The 24825-nt window shown below is 42.0% G+C and overlaps 1 protein-coding gene across 3 annotated transcripts in view; it reads right to left on the bottom strand.

Moving 5' to 3' along the window:
• The window catches only part of NR1H2 (nuclear receptor subfamily 1 group H member 2), a 1405479-nt gene that overhangs the window by 339009 nt on the left and 1041645 nt on the right, over positions 1-24825 (bottom strand). For all 3 annotated transcript variants that reach the window (XM_044059298.1, XM_044059300.1, XM_044059299.1), the window contains exon 7: positions 2708-2807. In XM_044059298.1, coding sequence (XP_043915233.1) covers positions 2708-2807 — 100 coding nt within the window. The remainder of the gene's footprint in view (positions 1-2707; positions 2808-24825) is intronic.

Genomic DNA, 24825 nt, shown 5'->3' with positions numbered 1-24825 from the left:
TCCTTGAACTCACACGGAATCAAAGACGTTGGGGCCAAAGATCCTGGAATAGGTCTCAGATCCGACGGTTCCACTACAAACAGCTCCATGCATTCTGGCTCTGAAGTTCCCAATCGGGTCGGAGGAGGAGGAATCGATGGTGAAAGGGCAGGCTTAGTTGGCTCTGAAACCCTCTGGGTTGGCTCCGACAAAGGTTTGGCAAGTGCCAGTGTCCTCAAAAGTCTCTGCACCATACCATCCACATCATCATCTGAAAGGCTCCTGGAGGGAGTAGGGGATCTGCAGATTTGTAAGAATGGAGATCTCAAAGGTGGAGAAACCAGTTCCAGTTCTGGGAACTGGCTATGAACCTGAAGCACCAACTGTTCTGACACTAAAGGAGCCAGGGTTTAAGTCTTCTCAGGCCCTCAGGCTTCGGGTCCAATGAGGAAATTTTTGGCAACTTTTTAGTCAGCTCAGACTGAGACTCCGATGAACTGGACGAAGATCTTTTGCCTGATTTTCAGATTTTGAAGTAGGGGAAGAGATCTTTTTGGAAGGACTCTGATCTTCTCCTATAGCTTCTGAAAAGGAAGTCTTCAATAACTCTTAAAGTATCAACTTATTCTTGCTTTCAAGAAGAACCCTGTGGCTAAAAGAATGGCAAATGGCACAAGATTCTTGAAGGTGTAATGCTCCAAGGCAGTACACACACACACACACAGTATACCCGTCAGTTAGAGACATCATCTGATTACATTTTGTGCATTTCTTAAACCCCGAGGGTTTTGCATCTTTGGTCTGTTTTCACATCTTAACAGCAAACAACAAGTTAGAACTACTATTATATATATATATATATATATATATAAATATATATATATATATATATATATATATATATATATATATACTTAAATGGCTGAGCACCCCTCCAACTTAAACTAGCTGGCTTAATAAGAGAAAAAAACAACTAAAAGAATACAGCTCTTCTACAAACGAACTTAAAGAAGTATTATGGAAACACACACTCTAAAAGAAAGCTGGGATAGGGTAGGAAAAATGGCCTTAATATAAATGATGGTCAACAATGAAAAGCACAGAAATGAGCACAGCAAAACTGCTAAAGATTAACTAACTAATTTTACAAATTTTTTCAAGAAAAAATAGTTGTAAAGAATTCACCTAGCCAGAGCCAGTGTAAAGCACCCAATTTTGTTTAGCTGTAAATGAGATATTGGGAGTTTCCTAGAGCATATGGGGGTAGGCTATCAGCCATGAGATAATTGAAGACCTCAAGTTTTTGTATAAGGCCGAGTCGGAACATAGGATCAGTTCCGAACCCAACCAGTACAGAATGAAGGAGAGATAGGACAACATCACATCATAATCTTTCCTACTGTGTCTAGTGCTCAAGCTCTTTATCACGTGGCAAAATAAAAAGGTTACGTGGTCACTGAGACCTATGATAGGCAGAATATATCATACATTAACCTGCCATAGGATGGTATGTCAAGATGTCATTCTACTCGCTAGGGAATTTTTAAAGGTAGCCAACTTCTGTACATTACACAGGGAAAAACTGGATGCTACTTCAAGATAGCTTACGTGCAGTGGGGGATAAGTCAAGGCTCTTCATCTTTCTTTCACAGATATTGACTGATAAATTCCTGAAAGTGAGGCAGAGGAACAGCAGCCATTCCACAAAAGGCTTACTTCATAAGCTTGAGAACCTCTCTAAAGAAGTGATCATATGAAAGGGAGCTATACTGAAAATGGTGCCACTATCCTGGCCTTTATCATAAACAAGTATGCCTGGGTCTTCAGAATTCCTTTTCCAAGATACCAAGGTAAAGGGACTTACCTACAGATCCAGCAAAGGGCAGCATGGTTTACCTCAGCTTATATGATAATGATGTGAGGAGCAAATAACAAATGAGCACTGAATGTCGTGATGGGGCTCCAGCAACTAGTCATGAAAAATCTGCAATGGTCCTGGCAAAAGCAACAAAATATGCTCTCTAAGGGAGCCCCTTCAAGTTTCATCAGGCAAACAAAGCAGGCATATTCCCTGTTTAGGCCATCAACATGGATCCAGCTAGAAAAGAGTATTAGCAGCCTTAGCCAGGTAGTTGTGCTTTCACTAGTAGGGACATATAGAAAGCAAATTCCTAATTTTAGTCATGATTTCCTTCTCTAGGACATTTGAGGGCTTGCTCCATGGGTTAGTTGGTGGGGAAATCTTGGGATGCATCCCTTCCTCAAACCCACCCAAGAGGATGTTTGTGGTGGATCTTTTATGCTACTGTTGGTTAATCACAGTGTGAGATTGACTCTTTACTAACAAGCTCAGTAAGAGCTCACAAGGAAATGAAACCATCTGGTAAGAAAAGTTGAAAAAAGTATTTGACCATTGTCTGGTCTGGTCTGTGAATCCCTTACTTTCTCCCTTCACTCTGGCACTCACCAGGGACTACACAAGGGACCACACACACTGCAGCACTTTTCATAAAACCATCTTCAGTGAGCTGATAGCCTTTAGGCTTCCATCCACCACACGCTTACTTAGTTATGGTTCAAACACATATCATAATACACCATTTCAAACAAAGAGAATATTTTGCACATCAGACATAGTCATTTCTAAAGCTCTAAATAAAAGTCCTAGAGCTACCAAAAGTCCCTTCCTGAATCATACAGATTGTGGTTTCATGTAAAAAATTCTTACCTGCACGATGAAAATCATCCTTGCTATAAGTAAAGTCCTTCAAAAAAGTGATGCATTCATCTTCTTGATTGTAGCGTCTTGCTGTCTCTAGTAGCATTATCTGAAAACAGTGACAATTCCAGTAAACAAAATATGCTGAGGTATGCTAAAGAAACCTAATCAGTAAAAGGAAGCAAACACAGGCATTAAATCATCAGTCTGGTTTGGACTTTAGCACATTTCAGTTTCTGGTTTGGGACAGCAGTTTTTAGTTTGCATTACATCATCACTGTCAAAATTCCAGCTGCCCTTCAGATATGACAAATGCTATAAACCCCTTGGTTATAGCCCCAACACCCCCTACCATCACCTGTAGTTGTGACCGTTGTTGCTGGGTTTGAACCTGTCCACCAGAAAAATGGTACATCTGCTGCACAGTCCAGACTCCTGCTAACGTGGGCCACAGACATGGGGAGTTATAAACATGCTTAGCAGCATGTGCACTTACATCAATATTTATAATGTTCCCCATTGCAAAATACTTGCTGTAGAGAAACCAGTGCTTTCTGTAACTACACTTAGTACTACAGTACATAATATCTTGTTTAAGGTCAGTGTTCCTATGCAATTCCTGATAATGTTATCTTTACACCTCCATGGGGCAGTAGTAGCTCTGTCTCATTTCACTGCAACATATTTAATCCTGAAAGACAGACTACAGTAGCTATAAGTGTAATAGTCTGAAGTTACAGAATATAAAGACTTATGGCCAGTAAGCAACTATAAGTGCTCACAGTAACCTTACAACTTTCCTACCACCTGCTTCCTGATCTAAAGAGCCTGCAAGTCTCAGCGTAAGAGCAATAATACTTAACAGTGATCCACCATCACAAAAACAGGTTTCTGACAGAGCCAATGGGGATTAGTGCTCAGTAATGATCAGTGGTTATTACAGAGTCACAAAGAAGAGTATGGCCTAAGCATTCATAGAAATACTGTTAATGCCAGAAGTCCACCAAGACTGTTCCTCTAACTGACTAGCCAACTGATGCAGACCAGGGCAAAAAGTGCTATGTTTAGAAAACCCTGATGTTGGTGGGAGCAGTGATGTCAACATGCTAAATGTTACACTAATGCTGCATGGTGTGCAAGACCATTAAAACATTGTGGGAAAACTCAAAAAGGAAGAGCATTGTAGATGTAGCGTTTCACCTTAATGTGGAACCTGAACAAAACAACTTCTCAGTCTGCAGTACAACTGAAAATGGTGTGGTGGAAACTAACAATGCCATCCCTGCCTTGCGGGTGTTTTAGGGCTCATTACAGATCCTCAGAATAGTGGATTAGCACTGTTGGATAATCTTGGCAAGCAAAAAAAACTCAAAAGATAAACGGCAGCCACAACAGCATATGCACTCATATCTCTTACATTAACTAGGAAGTTCAAAATTAAGACCAACAAAAGTTACTTATTTTAACATAAACTTACCACATGATTTAATAAAATCCATGTGGGCACACTGTAGAGCTTACACATAATGTATCCATGTACACGGCCACGGTTCTCCCTCAGTAGCCTGCCATGCATATTAATGATGGTGCGCTGCTGAGGGGGAGCTGAAGAACATGGATATTGAATCAGTGTATCACTAATACTAACCTCCCTATTCCACTGAGCCACACAGTTCACCAGAGGGGTCATCTATCACACAATCAACAGCATACATATGTACATTGTTATCCTGCATAAAGAGAGACATACAATGTGTGAGGACTAGCTATGTTACAGCCCTGAGAATGCGTGGTCCACTGCTACACCATAGCTGATTTTCTGTTAAAGCAGTAATATGGGTGCACCGCTGTGTTGGTGGTGGGGGAAACAACAGCACATTATCAGCTTGGGTAGACAGTAGTCCAAATATCATGTGTGTCCACTGTTTAATATCTCTCTTCCTGATGCCATGAATATTCCAACCATGAGGCTTAGTGAATATTAAGGAACACATACTATTGAACTGGGTATCAGTTGTCCCATTTGGATGTTAACTCTGACCAAATTGCCCACTATATTTTCTTGCATAACAGCAGCAGATCCATACATACAATACCTTATTATAGTAATCCTTACAATTAGTGTGTAGGTTAGAGACTTACCTTGGGAATACAGCAGCTGACAGAAAGTACAGTTGTGTATACTTACCATACATGTAGATGTTCGAGTGTTCTCATTGTTGCAGTCATCACATTTGGGTTATCCCTGCCAGGGTAGCTCTCGGCCGGCCCGAATACCAGAGGCTTAGCATTTCTGCGTTGGTTGCTGTCGTTTCAGGATTGATGTCAGCTCGACCGTAGTATAAAGTAAGGCAGACGATGCCATTACATCAGTTTTTTTTTTTGCCCTATCAGGAGCCCCCAAGTGGGAGCCAGGTTCTGGTGGAGGAACCCCACCAGTAGAAAGTAAATACTAAAATGTCCCTTGTAAGGAGAGAAAAGAAAGAAGAGGGGGATGAAGGGAGGGAAACCAGGACTGCAGCAGTGAATTCACTTGAATATTTACACTTATGGTAAGTGTACACAACTGTACTCTGTTCTTTTGTGTTTCACTGTTGCAGTCGTCACATTTGGGTTGATTCCCAAAGCTGAGGAAAAGGGTGGAGGCAGTCAAGGAAACTAGGGGCTGGCTAGGATGCCCTGCAAGACTGCAGAGGCAAACCCTGCCCTGGATTTGGAGAAGATAGGCATGTGGTAGTGTTTGGTGAAAGTGTGAACAGATGTCCAGGTGGCAGCCTCCAGGATATCTCTGGTGGGGACTCCTCTGAGGAAAGCTGCAGAGGTGGAGGCTGCTCTGCTGGAGTGAGTCCTGACCCCCTTAGGGGGAGGCTTTCCATATTGCTTGCAACAGAAATGGATGCAGTGTACTATCCATTTGGAAACTGTTTGTTTGGAGATGGCTTTGCACTCTGCCCCTGCAGAAAAGCTAACTAGCAACTGATCAGACTTTCTGAAGGGTTTAGTTCTGTCTAGATAGAATCTGAGCTGTCTGTGCACATCTAGAGACTGCAGGATCCTTTCCCCCTTGTTCTGTGGGTTAGGGAACAAGGTGGGCAAATTAATGGATTGGTTGAGAGCCACAATGGACACCACATTGGGCATGAATGATGGGTTAGTCCTGAGGGAGACCCTGTCAGCATGGAAGATGATGAACGGCTCCACAGCCATGAGTGCTTGTAGCACAGCCATGAGTGCTTGTAGCACAGAGACGCTTCTGGCTGAAGTGATTAGCACTGCTGAAGATGCTGGTTCGAAGGGGAACAGGGTCAGCATTTCCATTACAAAGTTAAGGTCCCAAGATGAGGTTGGTGCTCTTCTGGGTGGCCTCAAGCTGTTAACCGTCTTAGGAATTGTTTGATCAGAGAGTGTGAGAAAAGGGGCTGCTCAGTGGGGAAATGAGCAGAGATAGCAGAGGCATGAATTTTAACAGAGGAAAAAGAGAGTCCACTGTATAGCAGGTCAGCTAAGTAATCCAGGATGAGAGGGAGGGAGGGCTGTTTCGTATCAGCTCCCTTAGCCTGAATCCAGATGCAGAACCTTTTCCATTTGTCAGGATAAGACTTTCTAGAGCTAGGGTGTCTGGCCTCACATATAACAATAGATATACTATGCATGCGAGAGAGATACTGACAGATGGATATGTATACATATATGTCTGTCTCCACAGACATTTATACATAATAGGTAATTTCAGCGAAGGGCCAACAGAGTTGCACTCATTTTTACTAAGTGTACGGGCATGCCCAGTGAGACTGTCAGTACTTATAATGCGACTCCAAGCCACAACTATCTGTATTCCAGTCCGTGATTTTGTATGTTACAGACATTAACATCTGCCCCTGTTTCTGCAGTACTGCACTTCACTCAAAATGTCCACAGCATTCCCCAGCTGTCTGCTGTGCTAAATATGTGACTGGGGTTGGTAATGTTACACCACAACCAGACTGACAGTCTGCATACCTCTAAACTGTCCCGATTTTCACAAAATGTCCAAAGTTTTGCCTCATATGTTTGGTCTGTTCCTCCCAATTTTGTGGTCTTCTTGTGCTTTAATGAATGCTGACATCGATACATTCTACTAACTACAGACAAACAATTGTGTATCAGGCTTTATATCCATTGGAATACATGTACTACTGCAACATCTTTACTTCCAGCAAGGTTTATGTGACGAATACTTAAACTCTGTCCCTATGTTTTGGCCTTTGTCCAGATTTCTTGCACTGAGAGGTTGGGAGGTATGACATTCTATGAAAACACCAACATACTACTATCTCACATGCAAAAGAGAGTAATTCCATATTAGAACCATCAATACCATCACCAATGCTAACTTCCCTATTCCACTGAGCCACACAGTTCACCAGAGGGGTCATCCATCACACAATCAACAGCATACATATGTACACTGTTATCCTGCATGAAGAGAGACATACAATGTGTGAGCGCTAGCTATGTTACAGCCCTGAGAATGCCTGGTCCACTGCTACACCATAGCTGATTTTCTGTTAAAGCAGTTATATGGGTACACCGCTGTGTTGGTGGTGGGGGAAACAACAGCACATAATCAGCTTGGGTAGACAGTAGTCCAAATATCATGTGTGTCCACTGTTTAATATCTCTCTTCCTGATGCCATGAATATTCCAACCATGAGGCTTAGTGAATATTAAGGAACACATACTATTGAACTGGGTATCAGTTGTCCCATTTGGATGTTAACTCTGACCAAATTGCCCACTATATTTTCTTGCATAACAGCAGCAGATCCATACATACAATACCTTATTATAGTAATCCTTACATTTAGTGTGTAGGTTAGAGACTTACCTTGGGAATGCAGCAGTTGACAGAAAGTACAGTTGTGTACACTTACCATACATGTAGATGTTCGAGTGTGCTCATTGTTGCAGTCTTCACATCTGGGTTATCCCTGCCAGGGTAGCTCTCGGCCGGCCCGAATACCAGAGGCTTAGTATTTCTGCATTGGTTGCTGTCACTTCAGGATTGATATCAGGTCGTCCGTAGTATAAAGTAAGGCAGCCGATGCCATTACATCAGTTTTTTTGCCCTATCAGGAGCCCACAAGTGGGAGCCAGGTTCTGGTGGAGGAACCCCACCAGTAGAAAGTAAATACTAAAATGTCCCTTGTAAGGAGAGAAAAGAAAGAAGAGGGGGATGAAGGGAGGGAAACCAGGACTGCAGCAGTGAATTCACTCGAATATTTACACTTATGGTAAGTGTACACAACTGTACTCTGTTCTTTGTGTTTCACTGTTGCAGTCATCACATTTGGGTTGATTCCCAAAGCTGAGGAAAAGGGTGGAGGCAGTCAAGGAAACTAGGGGCTGGCTAGGATGTCCTGCAAGACTGCAGAGGCAAACCCTGCCCTGGATTTGGAGAAGATAGGCACGTGGTAGTGTTTGGTGAAAGTGTGAACAGATGTCCAGGTGGCAGCCTCCAGGATATCCCTGGGGGGACTCCTCTGAGGAAAGCTGCAGAGGTGGAGGCTGCTCTGCTGGAGTGAGTCCTGACCCCCTTAGGGGGAGGCTTTCCATATTGCTTGTAACAGAAATGGATGCAGTGTGCTATCCATTTGGAAACTGTTTGTTTGGAGGTGGCTTTGCACTCTGCCCCTGCAGAAAAGCTAACCAGCAACTGATCAGACTTTCTGAAGGGTTTAGTCCTGTCTAGATAGAATCTGAGCTGTGTGTGCACATCTAGAGACTGCCGGATCCTTTCCCCCTTGTTCTGTGGGTTAGGGAACAAGGTGGGCAAATGAATGGATTGGTTGAGAGCCACAATAGACACTACATTGGGCATGAAGGATGGGTTAGTACTGAAGGAGACCCTGTCAGCATGGAAGATGATGAACGGCTCCACAGCCATGAGTGCTTGTAGCACGGAGACGCTTCTGGCTGAAGTGATTAGCACTGCTGAAGATGCTGGTTTGAAGGGGGACAGGGTCATCTTTTCCATTACAAAGTTAAGGTCCCAAGATGGGGTTGGTGCTCTTCTGGGTGGCCTCAAGTTGTTACCCATCTTAGGAATTGTTTGATCAGAGAGTGTGAGAAAAGGGGCTGCTCAGTGGGAAAATGAGCAGAGATAGCAGAGGCATGAATTTTAATAGAGGAAAAAGAGCGTCCACTGTGTAGCAGGTCAGCTAAGTAATCCAGGATGAGAGGGAGGGAGGGCTGTTTCATATCAGCTCCCTTAGCCTGAATTCAGGTGCAGAACCTTTTCCATTTGCCAGGATAAGACTTTCTAGAGCTAGGGCGTCTGGCCTCACGTATAACATCTAGAAAGTACAGTTGTGTACACTTACCATAAATGTAGATGTTCGAGTGTATTCACTGTTGCAGTCATTACATTTGGGTTATCTGCCTGCAGGAAGCCTTCAGCCAGCCTGAATACCAGAGTCTTGGATTCCTGCTTCAGATGCTGTCTCTTCTTCCATGACGTCAGATAGTCAGGGGTATAAAACATACAGCCGATGTCATTAGATCAGTTTTCCTTGCCCCAGATGTCAGGTGCCCCCACAAAGGGAAGCAGATATATATTATGTTACACCTCCATCAAAAAGCAAATACACCAGAAAGCTTAAAACAAGAAGGAAAGGTAGAGCCAAGAGAAGTCAGGGGGCTGGAGGAAGGGTAACCAGGACTGCAACAGTAAATACACTTGAACATCTACATTTATGGTAAGTGTACACAACTGTACTATGTTCTTCGTGTTTCACTGCTGCAGTCATTACATTTGGGTTGATTCCCAATGCTAAGGAAGGGAGGAAGAAGTTAAGAGAGCATTAGGGCCAGCTATTAAGCCCTGCAAGACTGCAGTGGCAAAACCAGCTCTGGATTTAGAAAAAATAGGCATATGGTAATGTTTGGTGAAGGTATGTACAGAGCTCCAGGTAGCAGCTTCTAGGATGTCCCTGGTAGGGACTCCTCTGAGAAAGGCTGCAGAGGTAGATGCAGCCCTGGTAGAATGTGATCTTATCCCCTGTTGGGTAGGTTTTCCATGGTGCTTATAGCAGAAATTAATACAATGGGCTACCCATTTAGAAATGGTTTGCTTTGAAATGGCCTTCCCCTCTAACCCTGCAGCAAAGCCAACTAGCAGCTGTTCAGATTTTCTGATAGGCTTTGTCCTGTCCAAATGAAATATAAGTTGTCTGCGCACATCCAAAGAGTGCAGTATTCATTCTCCTTTGTTTTGTGGATTCAGGAAAAAAGTAGGCACATGAATGGACTAATTTAGGACCACACTAGACACCACCTTGGGCATAAAGGAAGGACTGGTCCTGAGGGAAACCCTGTCTGCATGGAAGATAATGAAGGGCTCCACTGCCATGAGGGCCTGTAATTCAGACACTCTTCTTGCTGAAGTGATGGCTAGAAGGAAGGCTGTTTTCCAAGAAAGGAATTTCAACTCTGCAGTTGCAGCAGGTTCAAATGGAAGGAGAGTGAGTTTTTCCAATACAAAGTTAAGGTCCCAGGCTGGAGTAGGGGCTCGCCTGGGGGATCTTAAATGTTTAGCCCTTCTGAGAAATTGCTTTAACAGGGGGTGAGAGAAGAGGGGTTGTTCAGTATTTTAATGTGCTGAAATGGCAGGGGCATGAATTTTAATTGATGAGAAGGATAGGCCCTTGTGGAGCATTTCTGTTAAGTACTGAAGAATATGAGTTAAGCTGGGCACCATTGTGCCCATCCCCTGAGTCTGGCTCCAGGAACAGTATGTTTTCCACTTTTCAGCATAGGATTTTCTAGTACTAGGTCTCCTTGCTTCCAGAATGACATCTACCACCTGCTTACTGAGGGATGGTATTGGAGAGCTCAAGGAATTAGCCTGGCTGCAAGGTTCAGGGTTTGAAGCTGAGGCTGCCGAATCTGGCCTGCCTGCTGGGACAGCAGGGAAGGGGTCTGATATAGGTGCCATGCCTCCAGCAGTATCATACTTCGCAAGGGGAGTACCAGTGCTGGCGAGGCCAGTCTGGTGCAATCACTATTGTCCTTGGTTTGTCCTGTTTTATTTTTAGCAGAATCTTCGAGAGGAGAGGCAGAGGGGGAAAGGCATAAACCGAGAGGCTTTCCCAGGTAAAGGACAGGGCATCCACTTTCCAAGCTTGACTGTGGGGAGTCCTTGTGCAGAATTTGTCCAACTGGTAGTTCTGAGGGGAGGCAAACAGGTCTATCTCTGGAGTCCCCCATTTGTTCCTCAAGAGGTTGAATATTTTTTGTTCCAGTTTCCATTCATGTGGGTCCATGAGATTTCTGCTTAGGCCGTCTGCCAGTGAATTTAGCTTGCCTGGCAGGAACTGAGCTTGTAGGTGCACTTGTTAGCTCAAGTCTGTGCTCTACAGAGCCATGGCTAGTCTGCAGAGAGGATACGAGTGGGTTCCCCTCTGCTTATGTACCACATAACAGCGGGAGATGTTGTGGTCTGGGTCTAAGCAAGTGACGCAGTAAGAATGAAAGTCTCGGTGTAGTATTTTCTTTCCACAGGTGAGACAAATGTTAACTTTTTCTGACATCGGTTAGTGCAAGAAAAAAAAGGATCCCCAGTGGGGTACTTAGCTTTAGAAGACTTCAGCTTCAATTCACAAGACGAAACTCAAGCAGTGGCCGACTGGCACTCGTGCGAACTGCTTCTGCTTCGGGCTCCGCAGCAAGAAAGACTGGTGTAATGGCACTGGCTGTCTTACTTTATAATACGGACAACCTGACATCAGTCCTGAAGCGACAGCAACCGTCGCAGAAATACTAAGATTCTGGTATTCAGGCCAGCCGAGGGCTACCCTGGCAGGAATAACCCAAATGTGATGAGTGCAACAGTGAAACACAAAGAATATCTGTAGTACAGGGCTGACTTTGTGTGATGCAAGTGGTACACAGCCAATAGATAGATAGGAACAGGTTGTGTGGGTTGCCTACTATAAGCTATTTTATTATATGTATGTAAGTGGGATTAAGGTGTCAGTCCCTGGGGCACTAGGTTTTCAGTGTATGTGCTATGTGTTGTCTCTTAGCCAATGCCAGGGCATACGGGGCACACTTATGTCTGCCTATAGGGACCTCTTTCAAAGAGTCCTCCTGTGAGTGTGGCTGTGCTGACCTAGGCACTGGTGGGGGCTGTGTATCCCTTCCCTATGCTGATCCTGCCACAGCTGCTTCCACAGGATCATACTGTGTAGCATGTCACATACTTGTGAACATATGTGCACATGTGGCTGGAGAGTACTGCAGAGGTCCACCAGATATATCGAGGCACCGGAACTGTGACTTCAGCAACCCTATAATGTTTCTAGTTTGGGTGTGTGCCTCATTATGGTGTTCTTCTGTGGGTGCATTTCTGATGGGTGGTATCATCCACGGTTCCAGTGAGTAGCCAACATCCTTCACTAAATGGCTGTGTGGGATGTCCCCCCTAGCAAACATCTGGTACAGCTGTGATGCATCCAGATATGAGAGTTGTGACAGCTGCCAGGGCTGTCAGCACACACATTCATGATAATGCCCTGTTGCACACGACCTGGCAGTTGATGGAGTAGTACCCTTTTGGTTGACATACAGTGTACCCTCCTCACCAGGTGGTGCCTTGACGTGTACATGAGTGCAATCTATGGCACCCGGTATCTCAGGGTAGTGTGCTACATGGTAGAAAAGTTGCATATTGCTGGCTCTTGCCTCAAGAATGAGGGAAAAAGAAATGTGTTCACTGGCATGTGGTAGCATGGCATCCAGAAACTGGTGGCGTACCCTGGATGCTGATGCCTGTGAGACTCCCATCATGTCCCCAGCTGGTCTTTGGAAGGTACCTGTGTCTATTATCCTAAAGGCTACACATACCTTTATTACCACTGGGATGGGTTCTCCTCTGCTGGCTCTGGGCCTGAGTTGACAGCAGCAGAGCTGAGTGAGTTCTTGTAGTATGTCCTCATCCACCTTGCAACAATCTACAACCTCTAGCTCATGTAACTCCTGGAAGGCTACCCTGGGCCTGAACACTCTCCTCCTTCACTGCCTAGACCTATTGTCAGCAGAAGCTGCAGCACTGACTTCAGCATCTAACACATACAAATGTAGCAGCCCCTAGCATTCTTTCAGTTAAAATTCCCAAGTCTGTACTCCAATGGTGCAGAGTATGGGGGAAAAATCAGATTGTAGGGTGTATGCATACTTTACAGTACTCTACTGTAGGTGCTGCTTGTGTGATTGGCTACCTATGATGCAGTGCACCTGCCTAATATAATCACTGACATCATTTAATGGCCCTAACTAAAGTTAAGAAAGGATCAACACTAATTAATACATCACTGGCCTATTAGATACTCTTGAGCACTGAGGCTCACCATGCAAATGCGCGCCTTGTAGATAAACACTGCTTAGCAGTCCGTGCACCCCCCCCCCAAACTTCCATGTTTAGCACAGCGGCACGCTGTGGAAACATGTACCCCATAGGTAAACAAAGCTTAGACGTCAATGCATACCCCCCACAGGCTTCCATGCTCAGCAAACATACACTGAGGTGCACTGCGCAAACATGCTAAGATTATTAATGCTACGATTATTAAAAAAAGAATTTATTTTAATATATTTACTGCAACTTTTGGAACATGAAGAGGATAGTTTTCCTCATATCTGTGTGTGCTATGCCATTTCTATCTACCTACATTTTACACCCCCTTTTGTCTGTCTATAGTCCTGTACGCAGGACTTTTCCATGTACACTATGGACACTGACATGGGGTCTGCAGAGTTGCCTATCTGCTTGCTGGATCACTCTACCTGCCTAATCTGCATGAGATTCACTTGCTTATGAGATGATTTGCATGCCGCAGAAATTTCCCTTAATGAATTTAAAAATGTTTGCGATGCCTACATGGTAAAAAAAAAAAAGGTGTAAGCTTTATTAAATTCCCCCCTTAGATAAATCTGGAAAATTCAGTCTTTGCTTACCTTCAGGACTTGGTGAGCAGAGCATGCTCAGTTCTGGCTTACATAACTTTCTCAAACTACTTTTACAACTACTTATTCCCATGATGCCCTGGCATACACCTTTCCTTGATTTTTCATTATCTGCCAGCATAAGGAAGAATACATAATCAAACAAACAAAACATCCTCCAAAGGGAGATGGAGGGACTATTAATAACAAAAGCTTGATTCTCCAAGCAAATCTAACATTATGATAAACATAGTTTCTATATCTGAGATTGCAGTCTTAATTTACATTCAGGACAATGCTCCTAGCCAATCCTCCTGGGTGGCTGGTCTGTGGAAACGTTTGATTGACCACTGTGGTGTCAAAAAATGGCCAGGACCTGGCTATAGTACCCATTTTATAATGTCTCAAACATATACATGGGTGGTAGCTGCACAAATGTCATCCAAACATGCTTACAAAAAAGAATGCTCAACTAGCCATACCCTGGTGGAATGAGCATTAGGCAACAATGCTAAATCCTTTCAACATTGTAGGAATACGATTCAACAATCAGTGAGCTGAAAAGAGCTTAGTTACACTTGTCCCCACTTCTCCAGGGCAAAGAAAACAAATATCTGATTAGAATTCCTTTACTCCTATCCACGTAACACCCAAGTTATCTGTGGACATCCAACAAATGCAACAAAAAAACTCAGCCTTATTGGAATGGTCTCTGCACAATATCAGAAGCCCAGTGGACTGATTTATGTTTGAGTCTACAGCAATACCAGAACTTTTTTATTGAATTATCACTTAAGACAAAGGCAATCATACATTTACATAAATGAAAACAAACAATATTGACATATTTGTCAGTTGCAAACATTATACATCACTAGTAATTTTCTGTACAGTCATTGTTAGATAAACATTACACAGTTCATTTGATTCATGCCTTCCTTTAAACCTTGTTCCTCCTCCAAAACATTATTCTGCATTTATTGTTGCCACAATTTCCATTTTTTCAAAGTGATATGCTCCTACCCTTTTCTAAAGATCACACTTCAAGTTCTTTTATCTCTGTTACTATACTCACTACTTCTAGTATGGTTGGTTTAGACTTTGGGACAGATTCAATAAAGCCTAAACTAATGTACACAGTGTACACAATATGTACATTTCATATCACATTTTTGTGCTTTCTAGACACTCAAAGATTACACTAAGTGTACATGTAGTCTACACTTTGTGGTAACCGTTATGAATCCCTAAAAATATTTAAAGCTGCAAGAATATCAGTAGGAAAACTAAAATCAGGAGGAAGAAGGTGTGAGTTATATGACTGTGTTGTCTGCTCACTCACAATGTTGTACATTTAGTGTAGGCATTATTGAATCCTGGGGTTTAAGTTCTTTTCCATTGTTTTTTTTTTGGCCACCATCACAATTAAACTCAGCAAGGCCTTACTATGTCTAGGCAAGCCTGATTCTGCACCACAGCTCAAAAAAATAATTTCATTTGTTAACCCAGTTTGGTCACGCAGTACTTCTAACAGAATAGTCTGCAGGAAAATTTTAAAGTTTACAAACTCATTACACTCCCAAAAAATATATTCTCAATTACCTCTTTCTTCCCCATCATGCCTCCAACATTTGCAGTCTACCTGAGGGACAAGTCTTTGGAGTCTGCTTGGGGTATAAAAATAATGCATATGCAAACACTTCCAAATAAAGATCCTAAATCTTCTAGACATTGTTGCATATTTGGGAGCCATACATATACTTTCCTATTGTTTCTTTGTGAATTGCTTATATGATCTCTCTTCCCAATCCTTTCTAACCTCCTGTGAATGATACCTATAGTTATCATGCAAATATTTTATATGCTTTACTAATTATCCCTTTTTTAACAGCAGCTTCTGTTCTAGATTCTACTAAAAACTCTACCAGTGCTGGTCTTTCACTCAGGGTCCACCTATTACTTTCTCTTTGTCTATACTCCGATTTCAATCCTCAACAGGAAAGGCAAACTCTAGTCTGCAATCCAAATACATTCCTGTCCTCTTCCTATTCTATTACCTTCCCCTTTCAAATTACTTGCTCCCAAAACCTTGGTTCCTTTGCCAGTTTTCTCCAGTAAATCCCAGCCTCCTCATGCCTACTCTCTGTACCCATAAATTTAATAATCCCTATTATCAGAATCTCCTTCCTCTACCCCCGTGTTGGGTTAGTTCTTAGAATACTTTCTGCTACTTTATGAATACAATATTGTAGATGGTTATTGCTATTCTCCTTAAGGATCTACAAACAAAATCCTAGTCTCTCTTTATTTCTTGAGTTTCCTCCCATTTCATCATCATTCCCTTCTACTTTGAATTATAGCGTTATGCTTGTGCTATGTATATTGGCCTTAACTATCTAGCTCTGAAATACCCTTCAAATCAGGTAATCTCAAACCACCTTGTTATCCCACTTGACTCGTGCCCTCTTCCACTCCCAGATAAAATCCTTCAATTCTTTATTAATTGCTATCCACAACATCTGATTGATAAAAATATACCTCACCTCTTTACAAAACTAAAAGGACTAAATTTTCACTGCTTGTATCTTGCTATCCATATCCATAAAACAGAGCTTTCAATTTCTCAGTTTTTGTATTATGTTTTTAGTCTCTTTCCACATATCCTTAGCTGCCACAACAGAATCCTTTGTTAATCCACACTCATAAATACTTCACTTTATCATTTCATGTGTGGGTACATAGTTTACAGCTATTTCTTTATCTTCATTAATTTTGTATCCTGAAAAGGTTTGAAACTATCTCAATATGTTCCACAGCACTGAAATGTCCCTTTCTGGTTATGTCAGGTGTAAAAAGAGCCAGCTTTTGTTGACTACCATACCAATTATATCCTTGAATTTCTGAGTCCTTATATTTTTGCCAATGGTTCTAAATATAATGCAAATAAAGGGGACAAAAGACACCACACCTGGTTCCTCTGCTCAAGCAGAAATTATCAGAGAGGACCCTACCCACTTGAATTTTTGACTCCGATTCCCTCATATATCCTCCTAATCAGCCTTACAATTTTATCAGGGAATGCAAATGCTTCCATTGCTCTGCTCATAAAATCCCAGCTTACTCTGTCAAATGGTTTCTCTGCATCAAGACCGACCAATAACAGTGGTATTTTCTTACATTCCATTTCCCTCTGGAGCATGACTGTTCTGTTAATGTTGTCAAATGTTTGCATCCCCTCCACAAAACCACAATGATATATATCTGTCAATTTTGGCATCACATTTGCCATTTTTTAGTCATTATAGACAAACACTTTATAATCATGATTTAGTATTGAAATGGACCTGTATGAAGTTGGATCTGATTGATCTTTACCATCTTTAGGTATTACAGCTACTACCACTTTCTTCCAGGATGTTGGTACCTCTCCTCCTCTTAAAATACTGTTAAACAAAACCTTCCAGATCTTTAGCCCTCCTAGATGCCAAACTTCCACAGGAATACCATCTATTCCTGGGGACTTTCCTGTAGATTGATTATACATTACCATGTTTATTTCATCTCCTCCTATCCTGTTAATAATTGAGCCTCCTCTACCTCTAAATATGGCAGATTTAATTCTTCCATAAACATTTCCATTTGTACCCTTTCTTGATTTCCATAATTTTCTGCTTTATACAGACTTTCACAGAATTGCCGAAATACTTCTAATACTTCTACAGGATCCCTTGTTTGAGGCTCCCTAAGCTTGGTGACAGCCATTTCTACTTTCCGTTGCCTGAGTCGTTCTGCTAAAAGTTTTTGTGCTCCAGAGTTATTACAAAAAAAGTTGATTAACAGCTATCTTTGCAAACTCATACATATTATCGAAGTAATCCCTTATTTTCCGTTTAGCATTCTGTAGTTGCTTGTCTTCTATGAGATTCTCCCTATTTTGCAATACTTTAACATTTGTCAGTCCCTCTAAATAATTCTTGTTACTTCTTAACCATAATGTGATGACCACCACTGGAACAGTAATCAAGGAGCCTCAATCCTCACCACTGGCAACAGTGAGGGACATTCACTAGGAGGATGACAGGTACACACAGTATTTCCAGATGCAGCTCTCTGCATCAAGTGCAATTTCCCTTAAGAGCACACAGAGACTGCAGTCAGTCTGGGGCTGGTTTCTTCCTCTTTCTCCAGATCCCCAGTAAGACTCTCCACTGGTATAGCTATATAATTGAGTCCTTAGAAAGGGTACCAAGCCAAGTCCTCCAACACACTAATGAGTGCTTTGTGTCCCTGCCCAAGTAGCTGACACACACACACACTCTTGGAGAATTGTTTTACACACGCACACACACACACACACACACACACACACACACACACACACACACACACACACACACACACACAGTTAGGAAAGGCTGGCACAGGTTTATTAGCTATGCCCCCTTCTGCCCAGACTATAAGGTAGTTATCACTGCCACCAGAACCCCTTATCAGCTACTTTAAGGCCCTTAAAGGGTGCCCAATTTTACTCTGTAATATTAATACTAATACAAATGGAAGTTTGACCAAGAGCAAGGTTATTAGGAGTGGCCTACACAGTGTCACCAAATAAATATGCAACTACTCTCAAAACTTAAATATCTATACACAGATCAGCCACCATGAAAGGTTTAAATATATTTAATAATAAATAATAAAAGAACAAGACAATTTTAAGTATGTATTCACAGTAACATCGGAGTTCAAAACTACAGGAAATACTTAAAACAACACTGCAGGACAGTTTCAAATAAATAAAGAAAAATATCTAAACTAAGCTTCACTATATTCCTGACTGAATTTAAGAGAATTACTACAACCTAAGACCTTACTAACAAAGCATGGCATATGTGGTGAATGGATCTTCTACTTGTTGTAAGGTCCAAGACAGAATGCAGAATGCTCGGTCTCACTAACAGACTTCGCAGATTAATAGCTAAAATATTACTGCTGGGATAGCTTGTAGAATGGCAACATTTCTCATAATCTGACTTTTAGTTCCCAGGCCCAAAACTCCCATTGCTGAAGCTGGCAGTATTTAGCATCTTCCTGTAAAAAATATACAGACAAGGGCTTCTTCTCAGATCTCTGGCAGATGTTGGAAATTGTAAAAGAATTGCATTCCTTTATGCTTTGAACACTAGTAATTAGATCATCCTAAAGACAATGCAGAAAGTTTCCTAGTATAGACATTGTGTCTCTTGCTGCACTGAAAACTGAAACATACCATCTTTTATGGCCTAGCCATAAAATAATTTAATTTCAGTTATTTTTCTGAAGTTTGAAATATATACATTTCTGTTCTCTACCAGTAGGGCACACTGTGGATCCATTTTAAACACAAGCATTTTACAAAACATCTTTTCAACATACACATCTCTACAAGCAGTTTGATATACACACAACATACAGTTCTAATACATTTGTAACACAGGCATCTTATATAAACAATTTCAATATTCACTGATGACATACAAGTATTTGCAAAATTACAGCTAGCTAGGCTGGCAGTATCCCCTTTCATCACACTTATCTCCCTTTCTTTTATTTTCCTCCAATTTTTAAATTCCACTTTAATTTTATCATACTCCCTAGCTATAATTTCAGAAGAAGCTTTTAACTTCTCTAATAGCTCCTGAATACTTTCCACTACCCATTCCTTAAATTCCTCTCTTTTCAACAGATAGGTGGAAATGACTCAATTTCTCATTTTTATTTCATTACCCTGTGTTGTTATTTTAGCTATTATTGGTGCATGATCTGAAATAGCTCTTGGGTGTGTAGCAAGACTTTCAATTAAATGCACATGTTCCTGTGAAATGTAAATTCTGTCTAGCCAAGTTTTTGTATCTTGCGGAATAATATGTAAATTCACTCCAAAGTCCTAGTACTGAATTCAAAACTTCCATGCCAAATATTTTCACAAATTTCTTTAAAAATATACTCTCCTTTGTTATATTTTCTTATCTGCCCCCAGGCACATTTTCACTGTTGCAAATCAAATTCCTGTCCTCACCTATAAGTAATATTCCCTCCTGAAAGCTGATTAATTCTCCCAGAATTTTCTTAAGCTCCATTATAGCAGTTTTCAGTGAAAAATAAATACACGTCAGTGTAATCCTCCTCCTCCCTTGCCAGTAGCCCCCTTAGCACTGTAAATCTACCAATATCATATTTTTTCCCTCTTCTATTATTATTGGTGGTCTTCATGCAATTAATACAACTACTCCTCTCTTCCTTTGTCCCAGGTATTCCACTGAATAACCATCTGGAAAACCTTTCTTTATCAAATTCACATGTTCAGTTCTCTCCAAGTGTGTCTCCTGTAGCACAGCTATTTGCACTCTACATTTTTAATACAGTTCATTCGCTACTCTTTCTTTTTTGTGTTTATCTGTGAGACCATTAACATTTAAAGACATTAAGAGAAAGAATCATATTCTTGAGGGATTATAATTCCCACATTTTATGTATAACAGCTTTGTTGTTAAATGGCTAGTTACAGCTTTTGTGTTACATGCATGCACTGTTTGGCAGGTTAATCTTTTATACAATTGTTTCTTGCCATCTCCATTTGAGCCTATGTCACTGTCATGCACAGCTTTTTGTTTCACTGAAAACCCTCAATCAAAAATACACACACAACTCCTATACCATATTAACTTAACAGACAAAACTACGTACATTTTCAAATACTGAAATTTTACCCTCCTAATAAGAACAAAAGTTCCAAAGTGACTTCCCACCACACACACACGCACACACAGACTCAAGCTAAACAGAAAGAAAGATTATCCATGGTAATACGCATGGTAGTGGTAGAGTCTGTTATTGTATTACATGCTGCCAGATTTTGCCTTATCTTTATAGCTATCTCAGCTGGGAGAACACTTGAATGCCTTCAGAAAACATTTTCTTCAAGCCATTTTTCTTTACAGATTGTCTGCTAGTGACATGAGAACCAGATACAAAACTATTTACTAGAAAAAAGGCCTTATGTTCAATATTCTTTTTCATTTACTTGTTTTCTGTTAAAACGTTTTACTATAAAAAGCTAATTGCCTTAACCCAATCATTTCCCTATGCAAGAATGAGAAAAAGCACATTAATTTTTCTTTTGAAAGTGTCTTTTAACCAGATCCTTTTTTGTACATTGTAGTGCCTACATTCCTTAAAACTGAACAAGGAGAAAGAGAGAAGGGAGAAAAAAAACAGGAGTATATGTTTACATTAGTATCCCCATTACATTTAAAAACGTTACTTTATAACATGCAAAGAAAATCATGCACCACTTAAGTAATACTATTTAAAAAAATTTGTTTGACTTACAGTTAACTATCCCCCTCCTTTTCCCCCTGAGAACTTTTCTGAACATTAATGACATGAAATAGGGCATATGCTTTAGAGTCCCCCACAAGTTTAAGTCCAATATTTTCAGATTTTCTTGTTCTGTCCTGTTTCACAAATATAATTATTGCTTTGTAATCTTACATTTGTCAGTTTCCAAGTTACTGATTTTAGCTTCCAAACATTAATGACATGAAGGACACATGCTTTAAAGTCCCGTACAAGTTTAACAAAGTCCAAGTCCAATATTTCCAGACTTTCTAGTTCTATTCCTGTTAATCTCCAACACCCATATCCTGCCTCTGCTTCATCTCCAGTGCACTCTTCATTCTTAGGTTCATAGGTAGGTATTAGGCTATCTGCCCAAAGGCATTTATAAGCCTAGCCAGAATGTGTTGGCTTTTGCCGCCCCCTTAGATTAGTTCCCTGTGCCTCTGTCCAGCAGAGCCACTGAAGTGATCCCCGAAGTAAACTTTCTGTTTCCCATCCAGTCGTCAAGATTTCTTTTGAAGAGTGTTAGCAAGAAGCTCTGCCTAATGTAGATTGGGATCTTGTTCCAAAGCATGGGAAGTCTCTGGGACAGGAATCTATCCCTCCAGCATGTCCTATTTATTGTTGTGGTGAGGCTTAGATCCCTAGAGCGTGTGGCTCGCGGGGATAAGGTTTTCTTTAGGTGGAGCATGTCCATCAATTCTGGGTTGGACATGGCCTTGTATGCCAGGCAGAGATCACCTCTGAGTAGGTGGTATGCAACTGAGTACAGCTGTAATTTCTTCAGTCGAGCTGCATAGGGCATCTGTTTGAGGCCAGTGATCCTCTTGGTGAAGTACTTCTGTGGTCTTTCCAGCTGTTGCAGGTGTCTTGTAAGGTACATCCCAAATGGGGCATTGTACTCTATGATGGGTCTGTTGAATGATGAGTAGAGGGGCACAATGACCTCTTTTGATCTGGATGCTAACCCTTTTGTGATTAGGTGGGCCACGTAGAAGGATTTTCTAACCACTTTGGCAATGTGATTATCAAAGGTGAGATTACTATCTACTTGGGTCCCCAGATCCCTTATTACGTCTTCCGTATTTAGGGGACTATCACCTATGTGGTAGTTTGTAGGTACTTTGTTTTTTCCAAAGGGGATGACTATGGACTTTTTGGCATTTAGCTTAAGGCCATGATTTTGACACCAGGTATTCTTCTCAATGAGACCCTTTTGGAGGATGTCTGTGTCAGCCGGAGAGTTTATTATAGCCCCTAGTTTGCAGTCGTCTGCGAACTTGGTCAGCCATAGTCCTCCTGTGCTTGCCTGTACCTCTGAGAAGTATATGCCGAACAGGAGGGATCCTAGGACTGAGCCCTGGGGAACTCCACTTGAAACTGATTTAGAGTCGGACCTAGCTCCCGCAACTCTCACCACGTGGGTTCTGTCCATGAGCCAGTTGGCAACCCATCTTGTGTCATAGGGGTTTATGTTCAGGCTGGTGAGCTTGTCTAACACCAGAATGGGGAATGGTGTCGAAGGCCTTTGCGAGGTCTAGGTAGGCTGTGTGTACCACCTTTCCCTCATCTATAGCCTTGGTAACTCTCTCAAAGAAGTCCACCAGGTTTAGGAGGCATGATCTGCCCTTAACAAAGCCGAACTGGGTAGGGTCCAGTGTTTGGAGGCTCCCAATGTCTCTGTTAATGAGTTCCACAATGATGCGCTCCATAGCCTTGCAGACCAAGCTAGTCAGGCTTATAGGGCGATAGTTCCCAGGGTCTGTTGTGGCTCCATTTTGTGGAGTGGAATAACCGCTGCTGTGCGCCACTCTATGGGTACGTTGCCTGTGGCGAGGCTGAGTTTGAACAGTGTGTTTAGGTGAGGGGTTAGTTCGTCTTTGAGCTCATGTAGGACGCAGCCTGGGACACTGACCGGTCCCATTGATGCTGTGTTTTTGGCTTTGGGGAGGGCTGTTTTAACCTGAGTGTCTGATTTCAGGGATTCTACATTCTTCTGGTATGGTTATGGGTCCTCTTGGGGGTGAGAAAAGGGTAACATTTGCTCTGAACCTGTCTGCCAGGATGTTGGCGATATCGGTCGGTTCAGTGTATTTTGTGCCATTCTGCACTAACTCCGAGCAGATCTGAGCATTGCCACTTAGATTCTTGACATAGTTAAAGAATGCCTTGTGGTTATCTTTGGAGTCCTTGGCAATTTTTCTTTCAAAGCTCAGCTTGGGTGATTTTATGAGGGATCGTAGTTTCGTGCTGATACTGATCAGGGATGTCTTCCCTTCTTGGGATTTTACTCTTTTCTGTACTAGTTTCCTCCTTCTATTGTATAGCTTGTTTATGGCAGGAGTCCACCAGACTGATTTCCTTTTCTTGGAGGAGTGAGTCTTGGTTTTGCTTGGGATGGCATGATCCATGCATTCCTGTAGGTGCCTGTAGAATGCATTAGTAAAGAATTTTGCAGCTTGGACAGCGTTATCCTTCAGCATGGAGGCTTTGAAACTTTCCACCTTGGTCTTAAGTAATGTGAGGTTTGCTTTTGAAAAGTCTTTCACAGTGGTTTTCATGTCCGGGGGTGGGGGAGGAATGTGGATATCCAAAGTGATTTGTTTATGGTCAGATCTAACCAGCAAGGTGTTGACCTCTGGTGTGGAACACCAGTCGCACATGTTAGTGATGACCAGGTCCAATATGTTGTCACCTCTGGTGGGAGTGTTGACCAGTTGAACCAGGGCATTTGAGTTTATAAATTCTAGGAAATGTTGGGCAAGGGAGTTAGTACTTGAGTATTTCTCCCAGTTAATGTTTGGATAATTGAAATCACCCAATATTAGGGTGTTTGGTAGGACCTTTATGTTTCCCCAGTGTTTCCAGGAACGCGGAATGGGGGTCCTGGGACATGGTGGGTGATCTGTAGCAAGCTACAATTTGAATTGCAGTTTTGCCCATTGTTAGTTGCACGTGGATGATCTCTGATTGCATGGCACACTGGTTTTGTGAAGTATGTGTTTCATAGTTTGTGTTGGAGGGTGGGGGTTGCTTGGATGTTTGCTTTGGAGGTCTGTGTTGGTTTTGCAGATATTTATTTAGAGCCTCCGAGTATATTTTCATGTATTTATGCGTGTTTTTTTCCAGTGCTGCTTTAATGGGTTTATGTGAGACTGGTGGTGTGATGCAAGTATTTCCCTTCTCCTCTTGACTGCCTGATCCAGTCTTGGGTTGAGAGAGCTTAGCCTCCAGTTTGGCTGTATAATTGCATCTCTCGCATGTATTAGTGTTTGGTGGTAGGAGTAGGGGGTTGTCTGTGTACATGAGGCAGCTGTAACATTGCCTCAAAATGCCCAGATTCACCAGTTGGACTGGAGAGTACACCTGAAACTGCCCTTTGGACATGCCTGGATAGGTACAGTGAACTGTTTTACTGGATGGCTGGTAAGGTCGAATAGAGAGCCTTGTCCTTCTGTATAGTACAGGAGGGTCTAGTGTTAGGGTTTATAAGTGCTTGCTATAAGTTTTGAGTAAGTGCCAGTCTGGGAAATGAGTGGCTTGACTGCTTAAGTTGAAAGTTTGTCTAGTTCCAAGGGAAAAATTGAAGAGGAGACTTTGTGGAGCCGGGAATAGTTTTACCCCAGCTAACCGGCGCTGCCCGGCGCGCAAAACCGGGCAAATATGGTATTTATAGCAGGGAAATGAATGACATAGAAATTAGCCCAAAAATGGCCAATAAACTACTAATTTCTGGGCTGAAACCATTCCTCCAGGGACAGACAGGT

This window comes from Protopterus annectens, chromosome 17.part0, assembly GCF_019279795.1.
Source record: "Protopterus annectens isolate FY-2018-M chromosome 17.part0, PAN1.0, whole genome shotgun sequence".
NCBI lineage: Eukaryota > Metazoa > Chordata > Ceratodontiformes > Protopteridae > Protopterus > Protopterus annectens.
Note: the sequence above shows the minus strand (reverse complement) of the source record. Positions and strands in the feature narration are given on the sequence as shown.